The sequence below is a fragment of the Chelonia mydas genome, chromosome 2, assembly GCF_015237465.2.
Source record: "Chelonia mydas isolate rCheMyd1 chromosome 2, rCheMyd1.pri.v2, whole genome shotgun sequence".
Classification (NCBI taxonomy): domain Eukaryota; kingdom Metazoa; phylum Chordata; order Testudines; family Cheloniidae; genus Chelonia; species Chelonia mydas.
This window is the reverse complement of record NC_057850.1, coordinates 248,506,204-248,525,620: the sequence shown is the minus strand read 5'-3', so window position 1 is coordinate 248,525,620 and position 19,417 is coordinate 248,506,204. Positions and strand designations below refer to the sequence as shown.

The window sequence follows — 19,417 nt, the reverse complement described above, 5'->3', positions numbered from 1 at the left end:
CTTTGTTGCAAGGATAGGTTCCTGGGTTAGTGGTTCTGTTGTGTGGTGTGTGGTTGCTGGTGAGTATTTGCTTCAGGTTTGGGGGCTGTCTGTAAGCAAGGACTGGCCTGTCTCCCAAGATCTGTGAGAGTGATGGGTCGTCCTTCAGGATAGGTTGTAGATCCTTGATGATGCGTTGGAGAGGTTTCAGTTGGGGGCTGAAGGTGATGGCTAGTGGGGTTCTGTTATTTTCTTTGTTGGGCCTGTCCTGTAGTAGGTGACTTCTGGGTACTCTTCTGGCTCTGTCAATCTGTTTCTTCACTTCAGCAGGTGGGTATTGTAGTTGTAAGAATGTTTGATAGAGATCTTGTAGGTGTTTGTCTCTGTCTGAGGGGTTGGAGCAAATGCGGTTGTATCATAGAGCTTGGCTGTAGACAATGGATCGTGTGGTGTGGTCTGGATGAAAGCTGGAGGCATGTAGGTAGGAATAGCGGTCAGTAGGTTTCCGGTATAGGGTGGTGTTTATGTGACCATCACTTATTAGCACCATAGTGTCCAGGAAGTGGATCTCTTATGTGGACTGGTCCAGGCTGAGGTTGATGGTGGGATGGAAATTGTTGAAATCATGGTGGAATTCCTCAAGGGCTTCTTTTCCATGGGTCCAGATGATGAAGATATCATCAATGTAGCGCAAGTAGAGTAGGGGCATTAGAGGACGAGAGCTGAGGAAGCGTTGTTCTAAGTCAGCCATAAAAATGTTGGCATACTGTGGGGCCATGCGGGTACCCATAGCAGTGCCGCTGATTTGAAGGTATACATTGTCCCCAAATGTGAAATAGTTATGGGTGTGGACAAAGTCACAAAGTTCAGCCACCAGGTTTGCCGTGACATTATCGGGGATACTGTTCCTGATGGCTTGTAGTCCATCTTTGTGTGGAATGTTGGTGTAGAGGGCTTCTACATCCATAGTGGCCAGGATGGTGTTTTCAAGATCACCAATGGATTGTAGTTTCCTCAGGAAGTCAGGGGTGTCTCTAAGATAGCTGGGAGTGCTGGTAGCGTAGGGCCTGAGAAGGGAGTCTACATAGCCAGACAATCCTGCTGTCAGGGTGCCAATGCCTGAGATGATGGGGTGTCCAGGATTTCCAGGTTTATGGATCTTGGGTAGCAGATAGAATACCCCAGGTCGGGGTTCCAGGGATGTGTCAGTGCGGATTTGTTTTTGTGTTTTTTCAGGGAGTTTTTTGAGCAAATGCTGTAGTTTCTTTTGGTAACCCTCAGTGGGATCAGAGGGTAATGGCTTGTAGAAAGTGGTGTTGGAGAGCTGCCTAGCAGCCTCTTGTTCATATTCCGACCTATTCATGATGACAACAGCACCTCCTTTGTCAGCCTTTTTGATTATGATGTCAGAGTTGTTTCTGAGGCTGTGGATGGCATTGTGTTCTGCACGGCTGAGGTTATGGGGCAAGTGATGCTGCTTTTCCACAATTTCAGCCCGTGCACATCGGCGGAAGCACTCTATGTAGAAGTCCAGTCTGATGTTTCGACCTTCAGGAGGAGTCCACCCAGAATCCTTCTTTTTGTAGTCTTGGTAGGAACGTCCCTGTGGGTTTGTATGTTGTTCAGAGGTATTTTGGAAATATTCCTTGAGTCGGAGATGTCGAAAATAGGATTCTAGGTCACCACAGAACTGTATCATGTTCGTGGGGGTGGAGGGACAGAAGGAGAGGCCGCGAGATAGGACAGATTCTTCTGCTGGGCTAAGAGTATAGTTGGATAGATTAACAATATTGCTGGGTCGGTTAAGGGAACCACTGTTGTGGCCCCTTGTGGCATGTAGTAGTTTAGATAGTTTAGTGTACTTTTTCTTTTGTGGAGAAGCAAAGTGTGTGTTGTAAATGGCTTGTCTAGTTTTTGTAAAGTCCAGCCACGAGGAAGTTTGTGTGGAAGGTTGGTTTTTTATGAGAGTATCCAGTTTTGAGAGCTCATTCTTAATCTTTCCCTGTTTGCTGTAGAGGATGTTGATCAGGTGGTTCGGCAGTTTCTTTGAGAGCGTGTGGCACAAGCTGTCAGCATTGTCTGTGTGGTATGTAGATTGTAATGGATTTTTTACCTTCAGTCCTTTTGGTATGATATCCATCTGTTTGCATTTGGAAAGGAAGATGATGTCTGTCTGTATCTGTACGATTTTTTTCATGAAGTTGATAGATTTCCACTCCATACGGCTAAATTCAGTGCCTTGCATAATGACAGGTTTCAGAGTAGCAGCCGTGTTAGTCTGTATTCGCAAAAAGAAAAGGAGTACTTGTGGCACCTTAGAGACGAACAAATTTATTTGAGCATAAGCTTTCGTGAGCTAGAGCTCACTTCATCGGATGCATTCAGTGGAAAATACAGTCTCACAGATCTTGGGAGACAGGCCAGTCCTTGCTTACAGACAGCCCCCAAACCTGAAGCAAATACTCACCAGCAACCACACACAACACAACAGAACCACTAACCCAGGAACCTATCCTTGCAACAAAGCCCGTTGCCAACTGTGTCCACATATCTATTCAGGGGACACCATCATAGGGCCTAATCACATCCGCCACACCATCAGAGGCTCGTTCACCTGCACATCTACCAATGTGATATATGCCATCATGTGCCAGCAATGCCCCTCTGCCATGTACATTGGTCAAACTGGACAGTCTCTACGTAAAAGAATAAATGGACACAAATCAGACGTCAAGAATCATAACATTCAAAAACCAGTCGGAGAACACTTCAATCTCTCTGGTCACTCGATTACAGACCTAAAAGTGGCAATACTTCAACAAAAAAACTTCAGAAACAGACTCCAACGAGAGACTGCTGAATTGGAATTAATTTGCAAACTGGATACAATTATCTTAGGCTTGAATAGAGACTGGGAGTGGATGGGTCATTACACAAAGTAAAACTATTTCCCCATGTTTATCCCCCCCACCCCATCCCCCACTGTTCCTCAGACGTTCTTGTCAACTGCTGGAAATGGCCCACCTTGATTATCACTACAAAAGGTTTCCCCCCCCCAACCCCCCCGGCTCTCCTGCGGGTAATAGCTCACCTTAAGTGATCACTCTGGTTACAGTGTGTATGGTAACACCCATTGTTTCATGTTCTCTCTGTATATAAATCTCCCCACTGTATTTTCCACTGTATGCATCCGATGAAGTGAGCTGTAGCTCACGAAAGCTTATGCTCAGATAAATTTGTTAGTCTCTAAGGTGCCACAAGTACTCCTTTTCTTTTAGCACAAAGTCTGTTAACCACATAGGTCTCACTTAAGCCCTCAGGCAGTGTATAGGCCTTGTGCTGGCATGGTTAGCACAGGTGAAATTCACCCAGACAAACATAATTCATTTCAGTCAGTTTGAAAGTAAATGGGATTGGATGACATGCACACCTCACTATCCACTTGAACTGGATCCTCTACTCGATTCCACCATAACTTCATTTGTATTCCAAATAACACAACTCCCACTCTTCAGTCATTTCTGATCATGTTTCCTGTGTCTTATGAAGAAGAGACCTTGAAGGAGACATGGTTCTTTCTTTTGTCCAAATGGCTCTGATTGTGCCATGTGGTGGATCAGGAGAGTCAAGTGACTGTGTGTACATCATGGGAAACATAGTTCGGCCTGGGAGTTTGGCCCATAAGAGACACTGGGGACATGAGCCACTCAAACAACAACTCCCATGAGGCACACCTATGTGGTAAAAGATTACTCTATTTTGTTTATATGAACATCTATTATCAGAACCACTGCCTTCTTTTTGCTTTATCAGCTTCTCCCAAGGTCTGCACAAAGGTTCCAGTATTGATAGCCACGCTGAGAACTCAGAGAATCCACACGTAGCTAAAATGACTAGATGACATTTTAGTATGAGCCCATTCCGTAGAAGCAGTGTCCATAGCGACAAAAGAGTAATAATAGGCATTAAGGAGATATCAGAGAATTATTGATTTATTATCAAATTCAGCAAATTCCCTTTAAATGGATACATCATCCAGTGGAAGAAATAGTTCATGCTCTTAAGTCTATGTTGCTCTCAGAGAAAATATCTGTGAAGGTGCAGATGACAATAGTTCAACTTAAAAATGAACAGATAATACCATCCAAGACATTTCCAAGGTTACTAAGAACCTTGGGGTTGTGCAGAGACATTTCATTATGACTCAAGATTCACCTGAGAACAGTTCAACACTTGCTGCTGGAAGCTGGGGCACAGCTCTGTTCACAGTTACGTTAGTGCAACTTCGCAGAAGTCAGTCAAGATCAATGGAATTGCATTGGTGTGAGAGAAGAATTTGGTAACTACAATCTGTTAACAGAAAGAATAAATGCACAACTCTCAGTTATAGGTCTGGGGGCCCATTCTGCACTCACACACAACCATGCAACCCCAAGTGAAACCAATAGAGATTGTGTATGTATTGCAGAGGGCAGAAATATGTCCTCGATCAGAAGCTGCCTGAAGTGGTGGTGACTCAAATGATGATAATGCAGGTAGAGCCAATCTCAGTACCTTCAAGAGTCAAAGCAATGAGAGCTCGGGGTGTGCACTTCAGAGACATGTCAGAACAAGAAATATGGTCAGATCAGGAGCATAATTTTTTGGGAGTGAAATGCCATAAAGCTAACAACATTTTAGTTCCAGGAACACTTCAGTTACACCTTACTAACAGCTGTCTCATACAGCAATAAGCAGAAGGAGGGAAGGAAGAGATCGAGTCTCACTAGGATGGTAGTAGAGTTCCTACATTAGGCAGCACGTCGTTTTCAGTCGATAAACACTATTTACATCAAGAGAACTCTAAATACAAAGGGCAACTGGATAAACAGGAAGTCAATATTCCAAGCTGAATGGAGCCTCAATTGGCAAGTACTCAAGCAGATAATATCACAGACATGAACTCAGGAGCTGGATCTATTGCCTTGCATGAAAATATTAAGCTGTCTTTTTTCCTGAAGAGTGTTAGCAAATGGGTGCACTGTCACAAAAGTGTCTGAAGCAACTTGTTTAGTAGATACCATCTCTCCATTTCCAATTATTGAACATATAGTGCAAGTGGAAGAGAATGGCACAGGAGGCAGAAGAAAGAATCCTCTTCCAAACAGGATGAGGAGCCCAAGGTTCTTGGATGAAACAGATTTATCTACAGCTCCTCCTCTGGGATTTCCATAGAGAGAGGACCTAATTTTTCAGGGACCTATACAGCCTCGCTAGTCCAATTTATCTTTGACAATCTGGCTATTTAGAAAGATGTTCTACTAGGAAAAAAATGCATAGGATTTGATAACACTTTGTTAATTGAAGTAATTTGCATTATTACTGTGTTTTAGGCATGCTTTTTTTTAATCTTCTCATCCATTTAATGCGTTCAGATTCAAATCCATTATTTGATGCGGCCATATTCTTGAGTACATCAGGCTTGTGTACATTCTCAAAAGGCAGGAATATATTTCAAATGCCATTTGGAGGAAGAGGTTGTCTTTGGGGTGAGGTGGGTCCACTCCAGGGGCCTTTCTTCCAATATCAGGATTAGCCTGCAAGGAGATGGATATGTCTTCTTCTCTTCCTCCTTCTATAAGAGTGGTGTTTGTGAGGAAGGACCCGCTTCCACTTCCAATCTCGTGGCACTGAGGCTAGATCATACCTTGAAGGGAGACAAGTCTGGCCCCACTCCTAAATGAGGGACACCAAAGTCACCTCTAATGTGTGTTGGGGAGATAAAGGGCCATTTATGCTTTTATATGATATATCAGTTCCCAGCTCCTGTCATGATAGAAGATATTGTGGCAGTGCATTTTTTCCCATTAGGACAGGCAGGGGAGACGCACATAGATGGAACACCTGATCACTTTTCTTGCTGGTACCAGCTTTCTCCCAGATTGTACCAGCCTCCTGTCACTACTCTTGTTGGAAGTCAGTAATGTTAGAGATTATTGCCCTCTGGAATAGACTGTTTCCACTGTCACAAGCTCAAGACTGAATCTTGTTAGTCCTCATCCATGGTGTCATAAATATAAAGGGAAGGGTAAACCCCTTTAAAATCCCTCCTGGCCAGAGGAAAACTCCTCTCACCTGTAAAGGGTTAAGAAGCTAAAGGTAACCTCGCTGGCACCTGACCAAAATGACCAATGAGGAGACAAGATACTTTCAAAAGCTGGGAGGAGGGAGAGAAACAAAGGGTCTGTGTCTCTCTGTCGGTATGCTGCTTTTGCTGGGGATAGACCAGGAATGGAGTCTTAGAACTTTTAGTAAGTAATCTAGCTAGGTATGCGTTAGATTATGATTTCTTTAAATGGCTGAGAAAAGAATTGTGCTGAAAGAATGACTATTTCTGTCTGTGTGTCTTTTTTGTAACTTAAGGTTTTGCCTAGAGGGATTCTCTATGTTTTGAATCTAAGTACCCTGTAAGATACCTACCATCCTGATTTTACAGGGGTGATTCCTTTACTCCTCTTTACTTCTATTTCTATTAAAAGTCTTCTTGTAAGAAAACTGAATGCTTTTTCATTGTTCTCAGATCCAAGGATTTGGGTCTGTAGTCACCTATGCAAATTGGTGAGGATTTTTACCAAACCTTTCCCAGGAAGTGGGGTGCAAGGGTTGGGAGGATTTTGGGGGGAAAGACGTGTCCAAACTGCGTTTCCCAGTAAACCCAGTTAGAGTTTGGTGGTGGCAGTGGTTATTCCAAGGACAAAAGCTAAAATTAATTTGTACCTTGGGGAAGTTTTAACCTAAGCTGGTAAAAGTAAGCTTAGGAGGTTTTCATGCAGGTCCCCACATCTGTACCCTAGAGTTCAGAGTGGGGGAGGAACCTTGACACATGGGCAGCTGTATTTCTATGAGGAAATTCTGCATTAAGGCAGGGGGACAGGAAACATGTCTCTGGCAGATATATGAGGCCATTTGAATCTGTTCAGCAATTTGGAATGTTATAATAGGTCCCAAGAAAAGATGGATTCGTGGGAAGAGGATAGTTCAAAGGGGCACAATAAATTCAGTTCTCTAAAAACACCATGCACCTGTATTCTTATTTTGGGGTTCTAGCTTACTAGTATGATACCAGTGGAACTCTCATGGCTCATAGAACTTTGACCCTGGAGGGAAGTGGTAATGGCTTAGAACACAAGCCACATCCCCTAGCGTCCATTGTGCACCATCCGTTGGTGGGTATAAATTCCAGTATTACAGATAACTTCCTGATTGCTGTAGCTTCTGGTCACTCTAGCTCCCCAGATCTACTGTATCCTTTTCAATACTTACCCCTTCCTTTCAGTTCAGTGAGTTGCTTGAATTGTTAGGCCCTTGCCATGGCATGTGTGTTGATGGTTCTGGCACTTGGTCTAGGGAATCTCACCACTTCGGCACTCAGCTGCAATGGCCTTGGTTCCCATTCTTGGTGATTGGTGGCTTCCTTTGATAGTTTCTCCACGTGATTTCAAATCGATATATTCAGAGAGAGAGATTGGTTTGAGTTTTGGGTTCTGCCCTTGACCGTAAAAGGGTGGGGAAGGTGAGAAGTAAAGTTTGAGTTCAGATCCAAAGCTCAAGGACTGAGAAGATTGGCCTGGCGTTTTTGTTTGGGGCAATCAGTAGTTCTAACTTGCCAAAGAATAGTGGGGACTAGAGCAAAATGGCAGTCCAACAAAATTTGGATTAATAATAAAAAAAAGTTCTTAGATGCTCTAATTTGGATGCCTAAAGCTTAGGTATCTGTTCTTCATCCATGTTTAAGGCACTTAAATAAAAACAGCCTAGTCTTCAAAGGTGCTGAGCACTTGACTTCAGTGCAAGTTGATCATGCTCAGCGCTTTTGAAGATTAGGCTGCTTTCCTTAAGGAGCCAAAATATGGATATAGATGCCTAACTTTATGCATCCAAGTTTGAAAAAGTTGGTGTAAATTCCATAAGGTGGTGAACTGTTTTAGCTCATCCCATCAGAGTCTCTAATCCCTGTGATGTGCACACCAGTAGGCTATCAAGTACCTTAAACAGATCTCTCTACTATATTGTGCATGTCTCTTTCTAGATATTTTTGTTGGTGTATCTTGGGAGAGACCAGGAGAGACAGGTGAAATATGAGTCAACCAGACAATTTTTCAAACTTGGAGATCTTTCCGAGTATTACACCCTGGGATCTTTCACTGGGGACAAGCACTTCTCCACACCTTTTGTGATTCTGAAAGTGTAGAAACATCTTCTGGAATGACTAAATTCTAGGAGTCAGAGTAAATAGCAATTGTCGGGCTAGCAGATGGATACTTAACAACAAATGGTGTCACTGATCTGAATAGGCCTGATCTTTTCTAATTCTCAAAACTAAGCAGGTTTGGGCCTGGTTAGTAACTGATGGTTAACTCCATGAGGATACCTTGTGTTCTAGGGTTGTTGCTTCTTTATATTAGCAATGTCTCTCTCTAAAACATTCTTTGTTTATTAAAGGATATGGAGGAAATTGGGCAGAACTATATTTAGAGCTGGAATGTGGATTGAGAATTCTTGACTATTTAACACTGAAATCATAGAAATGTAGCGTTGGAAGGGACCTTGAGAGGTTATCAAATCTAGCCCCTTACACTGAGGCAGACCCAGTAAACCTAGACCATTCCTACCAGCTGTCTGTCTAACCTGTTCTTAAAAGCTTCCAATGATGGGAACGCCTTTGGAAGCCTATTCCACTTAACTACCTTTATAGCTGGAAAGTTTTCCCTGATATCTAAACTAAATCTCCATTGCCGCAAACTGAGCCCATTACTACTTGTTGTACCTTTAGTGGACATGGAGAAGTACTGATCTCTGTCCTCTTTATAGCAGCCCTTAACATATTTGAAAACTTATCGGGTGCCCCCTGGGTGGTCTTTTCTCAAGACCAAACATGCCCAGATTTTTAACCTTTCCTCATAGGTCAGGTTTTCTAAACGGTTTTTTTTTTTTTTTTTTTGCTTTTCTCTGGACTCCCTCCAGTTTGTCCACATCTTTCCTAAAGTGTGACACCCAGAAATGGACACAGTACTCCAGCTGAGACCTCATCAGTGCTGAGTAGAACAGGACAGTTACCTCCCATGTCTTACGTACAATAATTCTGTTAACGCACCCCAGTTTTGCAGCTTTTTCACAACAGCATCATATTGATGGTTCTTATTCAATCTGTGATCTACTAAAACCCCCAGATTGTTTTCAGCAGTGCTACCACCTAGGTCCTAACCAATTTTGCAGTTGTGCATTTGATTTGTCCTTCCTACTTGCAAAGCACTACACTTACCTTCGCTAAATTTCCTCTTTTTGATTTCAGACCAATTCTCCAATTTGTCAGTGTTTGTTTTGAATTTTAATCCTGTCCTCCAAACTGCTTGCAACCCCTCCCAGGTTGTTGTCATCTGCAAATTTTCAATGTTAGTATTGTGAATAATTTATGAAGACATGGTCATCTTAACTGTTTTCCTGGGGAATGTATCTTTACTTCAAGCACCAGCCAACAATAAGTCTGACTAAGGGGCTGGTTCTGCATGAACATATACTTGGCTTCTGTTTTATGTACCTTCACACAAGCTAATTTTAAGGGACTTGAGTGGAAGCCAGCAAACTTCTGTTGAATTTGGCCTTTTGATATAAAGAGTTGTGTCCTACTGTCTGTTTTAGTGAGTGTTTGTCTGTGATATGCCTTTGACCCAGTGGAAGCAGGATCAGCCCTTAAGACCAGGTTTTCAAGAGAGTTCAGCACCCAGCAGCTCCGATTTGGGCACCTGAATGGAGTGGCCAGATTTTCAGATGTGCTGAGCATGCAGCTCAAACCTCAGTGGAAGCTGCTGAATGCTGAGTACTTTTGAAATTCTTGCCACTTCAGTCTGGGACTGAAGTGGAAGTAGAGCTCTTTTGAAAACCTGGCCTCAATTGCGAGGGCTGAACACACTTGAAACTCTGGCCTTATTACAGTGCCTAGGTCACGTATAGATTGATCTTCAAGTTAAAATAAAAACTGGTATAAAATCAAATATTTTAACAATATTTTATATATGAATATTTATTTTTTTAATGAATAGGACAAAAATCTCACTGTCAATAAAGTGAAATGCCACCTAAGCACCTCCCTTGTCCATGTGGAATTTCTCAGTTTGTAGGTTGTACTGGCCTTCAAGCTGCTTTGTGCTGCTAAAGTGGGGCCCTGAATGTGATGACCCCCCCTCAAGTGGTTAAATTATTTTCATTGGTCCCAAGAGCATTGCACTATGTAACATTTTAAAGCAGAAGCTAATCCAAGACCCTTATGAACAGCCCTGCTTTTGCCTTTCCCTACAAACCCTCCTCCTCCTACACAATTCAATTATTACTTGCTTGTTTGTGTAACTACATATGCACAAAAATCTCCAATATTCCGTGGGAGGTTTGTTTCAATCTTGTCTTTGATAATGTCCATAGTAACTCCTTTCCCTTGTGTGGCATTGGAAAAAGGAAATTCTTAATGGATGTTCTCACGTACGTCAGCTTTGGTTATCATAGATTAAAGAAGTAACTTTAAAGGAGAAAGTTAATGTTGAAATAGCCTGTGTCCAGTAAATCTGAGGAGATGTTATGGTGGTTGTTGTATGGGCCATCTAAGAAAAACTCCTATGTAAGTTTGGGGGAAAACAGTGATTTGCCAGGGTGAACTGTGAGGAAAGCCAGAAAAACTCAGCCGCGGACCAAGACATGGACAAGTGTTATCTGTTTTGGTTGTAGAGAAGTGGGCCATATATAAAGGCATTGTCCTCAGAGGAAATGTGCTTACTGCAGAAAGAGATGCAGGGACCTGAGTCAGCAGTGGAAGAAAGGAGTGTAGAATGATATGAATGCACATGACGGTCTGAATACCCACGAGGCAGGTGAACCAGGGGTGGTGCTGATGACAAAGAAGAACAGCCATTCAAGAGAGCTGCACGGAAAAAGCAAGAGAGATTAGGGTGGGAAAATTACAGAGGCTGATATAAGCCATATAGAGGTGGGCATAAACACAGAGATTACTGTGAATATGGATGCCGTGGTTAGGGAAGTGCCTGATACAGATGATCAGTTACCCCTTGACAGCCAGAGGATATGCTGGTGACTATGGCTACCCATGGGGACCAGGATTTGAAAGCGACGAGTCTGCAAGGGAAACCAGATGACCTTAGACAAACTCTACAGGCAGCCGTTAGAGAGCAGAAGTCATTGGTGGAGGCTTTTCTAGAGACCGGGAGAAAAAAAAACAAGGCCTGGGAGAAGGGCTGTAATGCAACAATGAATGGAGAGGATGTTAGAAACCTGCTTTTCCTGACTGAGAAACATAGAGGGGACCTGGATGCTGCAGAAGAGGCCAGACAGCAAGCTGTGGAAGAAAAGGAGCAATTGCTCATGGAAACTGACCACCTGAAGGGAGAGCTGGAAAGAATATGGGGTGGTCTCGGGCATAGGTGGTAACCCTTGCCATGGAACAGAGCAAGGTTTTAGAAGGAGATAGGGGATGTATGTCACAGGCTGGCTGGCTCTATATGCAAGCTGGGCTCAGCGTTGCCTGTGACCTAGCAACCCACGGATAATTAGTAATCACACCTGAGCGTGGTAGGGTGAGTTAATTTAAATAATTGACCCCAGCAGCAGAGAATCAGGAAGGACTGGGAACACCAATTGGGAGAGGGACTAGAGAGCGGGCAGGGTGCTGTGGAAGGCTCTGAGAAAGGGTCTGTAAAGAGACCCACAGGGATTAGTTTAGGCTCCTGTGGGATAGGGCCTACCAACAGCAGGGAAATTCCTAAGGGAAGATGCCAGAGTCCCTGGGAAAGGGAGGTAGTGAGGGAATCAAGTGGAAAGGAAGCAAGATAAGAGAAGCTCTGCAGGGGTCAGGATAAGGAGCCAAGAAGTAGAGGACTTCAGTAGGGCCTGTGAGGGGCAGAAGAAGTGTTAGTCAGGGTATTTGGGGCTTTTGGGGCTTTTCCCTTCTGCATTTGAGTCAGATGGTTTTCTGCTCCACACTGATGGGGTGCCAGCAACATGATCAATAACAGTATGGAGAGAGAGGCTCCCTGCTCTAAATTCTGGGCCCAGCCACACCCTGGCCTGGAGCATCAAGAAGCAGCACTTACAGGGAAAGTCCAGTTTTGCCCGTCTAGCCCTGGGATGGTATAGGCACCGTCATTCTTTGGGGGTAGTGCAGGCACAGTCTGGTTACATGTAGGACCTGTGAGGGGATGGAGCATGCTAAGTCACTCTGTGGGAACTGTGGATGTGCAGTCTGGTCAGCACCTGGGGCAGTGAGAGGATTGAGCAGACTCACAGGGGACAGAATCTGTGGAGAGTTTAGCTGCTAATATCCAAGTCTGTACTGAGCATGTGTGAAGTGTGATTTTTTTTTTCAAAGGCTTATAACTTGGTCAAATTTGGACAGATTTTCACTGGGATGGAAAAAGGCACATCCTTGACAGAAAGACACCTACCATGAAATGCTACAGCTCAAATGGTTAAAATTTGGCACAGTTATAAGCAACTGCAAATAGGCTTTTACAATGGCAACCTTAATAATAGGCTATCAGCCCCATCTTTTCATACATCATAATGTTTAAGGCCAGAAGGGACCATTAAATCATCTAGTCTGACCTCCTGTATCTCCCAGGCAATCACATTTCCCCCAGTTACCCTATATTGAATCCAGTACCTTGTGTTTGACTAAAGCATATTTTCTAGAAACGCATCCAATCTTCATTTTGAAGACATTACGAGATGAATCCATTACATCCCTTGGTAGTTTGTTCCAATGGTTTATCATCCTCACTGTTAAAAATTTCTGCCTAATTTCTACTTTGAATTGGTCTGGCTTCAGCATCGGTTCTTGTTATGCCTTTTTCTGATTGATTAAAGAGCCCTTTTCTGTAACAGACCTTCACTGGTATCCCTTCTGGGCTTTCCAAGTTAGCTCATTGATGCAGGTGCATTCAAGATCCTACTCTTATGAGCTATCAGTAACTCTAAAAGAGGGAATGGTGTCTTTAATATATAGTAGCAACCCCTCACCCTCAATTTTTACCCATTGTATCCTTCTTTAACAGGTTATATAACCAGTGATTTTGACATTCCAATAATCTCAGCTGGTTTACATAATGCCAATTATATAGCTCCTCTTGCTTTTTACTCAGACTCCTAGTAGTAGTACATAAACAACTAAAAAATGTCTTCTTTTCATGTTCATCATCACATTGGTTCAATTTGTTTGCGACATACTGAGTTTTAGTTTGTACCAGAGTTGCTGCCTTAGCACCTTACCCTGTGGTTTTAATTTAATGCCCTCTTGACTGCTCCAGGTAGTCTCAAACCAACAAGATTAGCCCTCCTCCCCCTACCTCTAATAAAAGCATCCCTGGAATGTTGCTTGATTCAGTTTCTTACTCAATATGACTACATGGGTATATAACGCTACATGGATATACGAGATATTTTGGGGATGAAACAGGGTGATTGCAAATCTTTCCTTGTTTAGGCTTAAACTGAAGATTTTGCTTGTTTGAAAAAGCCTGAAAATCGCTTGCTCTCCATTTTTTTTCATAGACTTTTCACTGTAGTTGAAAAATAATCCACAGTTTTCTAGGTGAAGGTCAGTCTTTTTGTACCTGAAAATATTTAATAACCTAATCAAGTTACTTGATAAAGAGACAAAACCATTACACTCCAATCTAAGCCTGAATTAAGAAAATGAGGCTGGCTCCCAGATACCCTCTTTCAGTCGCTCGTCAAGAGTGATAGGCCCCTGCAGTGGAAAACGTGTTTGGGTGAGTATTCCCTTTGAGTTCAATTACTGGTTTCTAAGTTTGCACACGGGAATACATGGAGCGGCTACTACCTATTTGATCTTGCTGTTGCGTATGCAGTAGATCAGAAAACATTCCATTCTGTATTCAACAGAGATTGTACTTCCACAAAAGGATGGTTTTCATGTGGCTTGGATACAGACATTTCAGACATACCCTCAGAACTCATGTGAGATTGCTATTCTAATATAAAATGATCACAGAACTATGATGAGGGGGAAGTGAAAATGTGTTTATCTTTTCAAAATTAACAAAGAAAATTCTCATTCAGATTATCTTTTCTCTCTCTTACATGTATCCCAGGATATCGACAAAATGCCAGGTCATTTTCCTATGCCTTCTGTGCTTCCCACTTACAGATAATATCAGTAAAATGTGAACCTTTATTAACAAATGAGAATCCCATTACACTTGGTAATTTTCACAGCTTGCAGGTTTTATTTTAAAGAAAGGGATTCAGGAAACCCAATTTTCAAACTTGGGAACTCAATTTAGGATGTCCAGTTCCATATTTGGGGTCTCAAATTGGCATCTAGGTGAATAGAATGCATATTGGAGAGTCTGAATGTTGCTCTTAATTTCCCAAATAGAATATTTGGTGCCCTAACTGAGGCAACAGTGTTTGTAAATTGGGCCTGTACATGTGCAAAATTACAGTACTGCAATGCAGCTACTAGCCTTTAGTACCCTTCCACACCCAGGGCATGACTCAAAGCCCATTGGAGTGAATGAAAAGATGTGATCTAGAGCTTGCCCCATTGCCAAGCATGTTCAGATGACCCAATACTAAAAGAGCAGGAAGGCAGCTTTGAGGGAGGGTATCAAGAGCCTGAAGATGAATACATGATTTTCAGGCAGTTTTCCTACCCAATCTCTCCCTGTATATTATTGTCTACTGATAGTTTCTTCTTTGTTTCAAGGTACAGCATAAAGTACTGAGACAGAATTATCAGATGAATGGTTTCCCTTTTATAGTTTAAAATGCATAAATGCTCCTATCATACTGAGGTTCACACCTAAGCACACTGTCACAAAATCCAAACCTTCACATGATTATATGTTTTGGGTATTGTATTCACTGAATGATGCACAGTTGCTGCATCCATTTTACTGTACAAAATATGCATAAAAGGTGTAGGTAATGAAAAAAAGCAGGGTAGACCCCACAGATTTTACTGTGATTAGGGTCCAGGTATTCCTTCATGTATAATTGCACACAACTTCTATGTGTTGATGTTTACGCATGCTACAAAATATGAATGAGTCATCAGATCAAATGTGCAGTGCTTGAAAAAATTAGGGTCTTTTTATGAGGTATCTTTACACAGTCACACTTTTCCTTAACTCATATATTTACATTGTTCAGTATGTTTATTATGTGCACTATTTTAACCAACTGTGTGTTCATGGCACAATCGGAGGTTCAATCATGGAATAAATATGTTGAGTAAGTATCTCTGCAGAACTGTATATGCCTTACCTTTAGCTCTTCTATACTTTCTTTCATTGTAGTCTTCTCATTTTGTTTGCTGTTATCTAATTTTTTCCATTAATATTGACTTCTGTGCAATATTTGTCCTGACAAAATGTTTTGCCAGGTATTTCTCGCCTCTGAAAACTCCCTTAGAAAGTAAGTTAACAATTTTCAGTCTACCAAACTCATACTTTTTGCTAAATGCACCTGCTATGCTACATCTGAATGGAATCATGTTATGATTGGAGCTCCATTTAAAATTGGCCTGCCTTCCTGAGTTTCCATGTAAGGGATTCAGAAGCTGGATACAGTAGACTATATTACTGGACTTCTAATTGAATGATTTCAGAAAATACTTACAGAACACACTTGGGTCAAACCTAAAGGCGTAATCCAAAGCCTATTAACATCAATGCAATCTTCTATTGATGTCAGTGGGCTTTGGCCCAGGGCCATAATGAAAAGAGCTATGGTACATACAAATAATTTCTAGATATATTTTTCTGAGAAACCACCAAACCTTTGGAATTCTCTGTGGGGTGATCTGAATTTCTCAGATGATCAGAGCTCTCAGAAAACCCTCAGAGCTTTAACTGACAGTTTCCTGTTTGTTTGTTTTTTTAAAAAGCTAGCTTTAAAGTTAAGTCTGGTAAGTTTGCATTTCTGTAAATTGTTTCAAAATGTTCCTTATGGAAATAGATACCAGATGCACAAGCTAATCAACATATAGTACATTAAACAATTACTTTGGCTCATTGAACCAATCAGAACAGACTTTTTATTTTTGTCTGACATATGATAAACACAGCCATCTGCTGTTCTCTAGCCTGGTGGCTGGTCTAGTCAGGGCCTTAGGGAGAGACAGCAAAATGCCCTTCTCTTCTTTAGGCTTCCCAAGATCATGCAAGGCACATCTTCTAGAAAAAGAATTGCTTCCAGAAATTACTAACTTTAAGCCAGCTCTGAACCTAACAGCTGATTTGATCATCATAACATCCTAATATCAGGATGCATCATGTATTTCAGTATGAGTATACTACCTTACAGCTATGTCTGTGGCTTTCTTCCACGCCTCTTTCCCCATGTTGTCTTTTTCCTATTGGAAATTGTTACAAAGTACAGTACCCATCATGTATTTGACTGAAATATGGACATCACATGGATGCATGAGTCAGGCTACAGGTCTGTACTTCGGAATTTGAATGTTCTAGAGGGAAAAATTAAAGCACTGGACACTTCCTTCAGTGAGTAAAATGTAAATGTCTTCAGTGCACCAAATAGCCTGTTCAACAAACCATAGTCCAGAACAGAAGCATTCATTGATCATGCAGCATGGAATGAATCCTTCCCTTTTCTTTTCATAAAAAAATACCTCTCAGTCTTTCCTCCTCAAATTCAAAGCACAAACTCAAAGGTAGCTAATTTTGAAGACCAGAATGACCCGATGAACTTTAATTTAAGAATTATTTGTAAAATTAGAACTAATAATATATTTTGAGAAGCCAAAATCAATCTATTTTGCCTTGTTGTCTCAGTGAGGATGCAGAACCCCACAATGAATAAGAGAGCGGTGTTCTGTACATATGTTATAAAGCACCACTTAAAAAGAAGTGGAATAAACACTTACATTTTGAAAAAAAGAAATGGATTTAACTTGGCCCCAAAAGATCATTTAGCAGAGTGGCTTCTGTTGTCATAAAAACTCTTCAATTGCTGAAGGACCTCCTCCACATCCATTCAGAATTAGACGATGACTGTGAAATCAATGAAACCATCTGACATGTTGAACAAAGGGAAAGATCTTTATCATGTTAACGAGCGTATGCACAGCAAAGTTATTTTTTAATTCTTTGTATATGTTTTCACATTTATTAATGAAAACATGTGCTTAAAGAGCCGCTGTCAATTGCTTGGCCTGTATTTTGGATACCAGAAGCAGGACCAAATCTAGAAGCCATGAAGATCTCAGTAAAAGATACACTGTCCCAGTGGGAGCTCTGAGAGGATTCCACTCCCAAGACTGCAGGGAGGCTCACAGAGACAGTGGGCCTGCTAGCTCACTCACACCATTAGAGGGGAGGGGTGCTGAAGCAATTTGTATAGTGGGGGTACTGAGAGCCATTGAATCAAAATGGAAACCACTTCAAACCAGGGGTGCGGCAGCACCTGTAGTTCCAGCACCTATGTTATAGGGTGTCTCAAACACTCATGTAGTGTCCGACTGAGCTCTGCTGGCTGGTGTGGAGGGAGAACAGGGCCACTGACTCTTCAGTAGCTAGCACCTACAAGGGCCCTGAGATGGGCTTTAATTGTGCCCAGCTGCAGAACAAAGGGCACGGCTACAAGAAGACTTTGCAACCTGCCTCCCTCTTAGTGTACTCATGAAACAGCTGGGCACAATCTGCTACACCACCTATTCTTGCAAAACACCAAACCAAACTGTGGTATTTGTGTGTTCGTGCAATTTTATATGGTGATGTTTCCATTCTATAGATTATGAGCACTGGGGTAAAATCTTGGCACTATTGAAGTCACTTGCAAAGCTCCCATTGACTTTAATGGAACCAGGATTTCACCCTGAGGGCCTGAGCCAACACCCATTAGTCAAGTCATGACTCCTGACTTCAGTGGATTTGGGATAAGGTGCTAGGTGCCCACATGTGAGCTGGCATTAATGGACCATGTATGTATTTAGTACACAAAGACTAGACACTGACATGACCAGACAGAGAATCCGCAATCTGGGGAATGAAAATTACACACAAACTGCTATTTCCAGTGAAGAGACCCATGTGGTAGCATATGAGTTCTGAGGATTTTTTGTGTATGCACCATTTTTTTAGATGGGGGCAGACCTACAAAAATCAGAATGAGAATTCTGCCTGGTTATCAAACGCATCTTCTCTTCATCAGAGGAGTTTAAAAATAAAAATAAGAGGCCAATGAGGCAGGTGGTAGGGAGGATTGTTGGTGGTGTGTTTTTAAAAATTACTATTTATTATTATATGAGGCATGTATGTGTTAATTTGGGGCATCTCTCTAACACTCACCGATGGGAAAAAATGAGGCAGTCCAGTCTGAGATGGTTTTGTCATGTAAAGCACAGTCCTGACAACCAGATGGGCAAAACAATCCAACAGATCAAGAGTGAAGGAAAAAGACACAGAGACAGGCGCAGGATCCCATAGTGCTGAGGTACTGCATAAATACATAACAAAGAGATGGTCCCTGCCCTAAAGAGCTTACAATCTATGTTTTTTTACTGGTGTTATCAAAAATCCATTTCTTTTTGAAGTACTAGGGCTATATAATTTCATTTATTTATTAGAAATGGTCCTGAGGGGAAATCCCCAGACCTGACTAATCATAGGGTGAAACCCTGGCTCCACTGAAGTCTATGAGGCCAGGATTTCACCCATGAACTCTACTGGGTGAAATACAATCCAGCTCTGAATCTTGTAGCTCAGGTCCCTGGCTACTGTCCATACAGAATGTGCTCAGTTTTGTTCCAAATATATTTATTGCAAAGGATAATTCATGGAATATTTCGATCCATTTTGTCATTCACAGTGAAGAAGCTGTTGGTAGTACACAACTTACTGTAGTAAATAAAAACACACTGCTGCCCCCTTTCTAAATTCCAGCAGGTCCAAATCATTACGTATAATGCCTATTTTCAGTTAGGGCATTACATTGCTATTTAACGCTCATGGGTGGTGTTATTTACCACAGAGAGTGAAACATCAGGAACTTTGCAGTTGGGAATCTGTTTCTTTGTAATGCATAAGGTGAAGCTGAACCATTATTTAATCTATTGAACATTGATATGGTCTGGATAGAAAGAGATGAGAGGTATGAATAGAATTTTTCACTTAAATGTGAGCTATAACAAGGAATGCTACATAATCCATTCCTTTCCCATTGACTGTGGCAGGCGTGCTTCAGAGTCCAGTAACGTAGTGTTCTAGATAGTTTTCATGCCTCACTCAATGACTGCAGATTCATCAAGATACGCTGCAATGAAGCCTGCATTCATTGTAAGGCTGTCACATGTGCATCCCCACTTCTCATATGCTCCCTGGGTCCACACATGAAGCAGCTCACGAAGGGCCTG

At 41.9% G+C, this 19,417-nt stretch overlaps 1 protein-coding gene and 1 long non-coding RNA gene across 6 annotated transcripts in view; one reads left to right on the top strand and one right to left on the bottom strand.

Moving 5' to 3' along the window:
- The window catches only part of LOC102931383 (sodium channel protein type 5 subunit alpha), a 314,377-nt gene that overhangs the window by 61,610 nt on the left and 233,350 nt on the right, over nt 1–19,417 (top strand). For all 5 annotated transcript variants that reach the window (XM_043541607.1, XM_043541605.1, XM_043541603.1 and 2 more), the window contains exon 4: nt 15,187–15,276. In XM_043541607.1, the coding sequence (XP_043397542.1) occupies nt 15,187–15,276 (90 nt within the window). The remainder of the gene's footprint in view (nt 1–15,186; nt 15,277–19,417) is intronic.
- Nucleotides 11,704–19,417, bottom strand: part of LOC122464783 — a 34,700-nt gene continuing 26,986 nt past the window's right edge. The window contains exons 2-3 of the long non-coding RNA XR_006289143.1: nt 16,708–16,721; nt 11,704–11,713 (exon numbers count right to left, since the gene is read on the bottom strand). This is a non-coding gene — a long non-coding RNA (uncharacterized LOC122464783). The remainder of the gene's footprint in view (nt 11,714–16,707; nt 16,722–19,417) is intronic.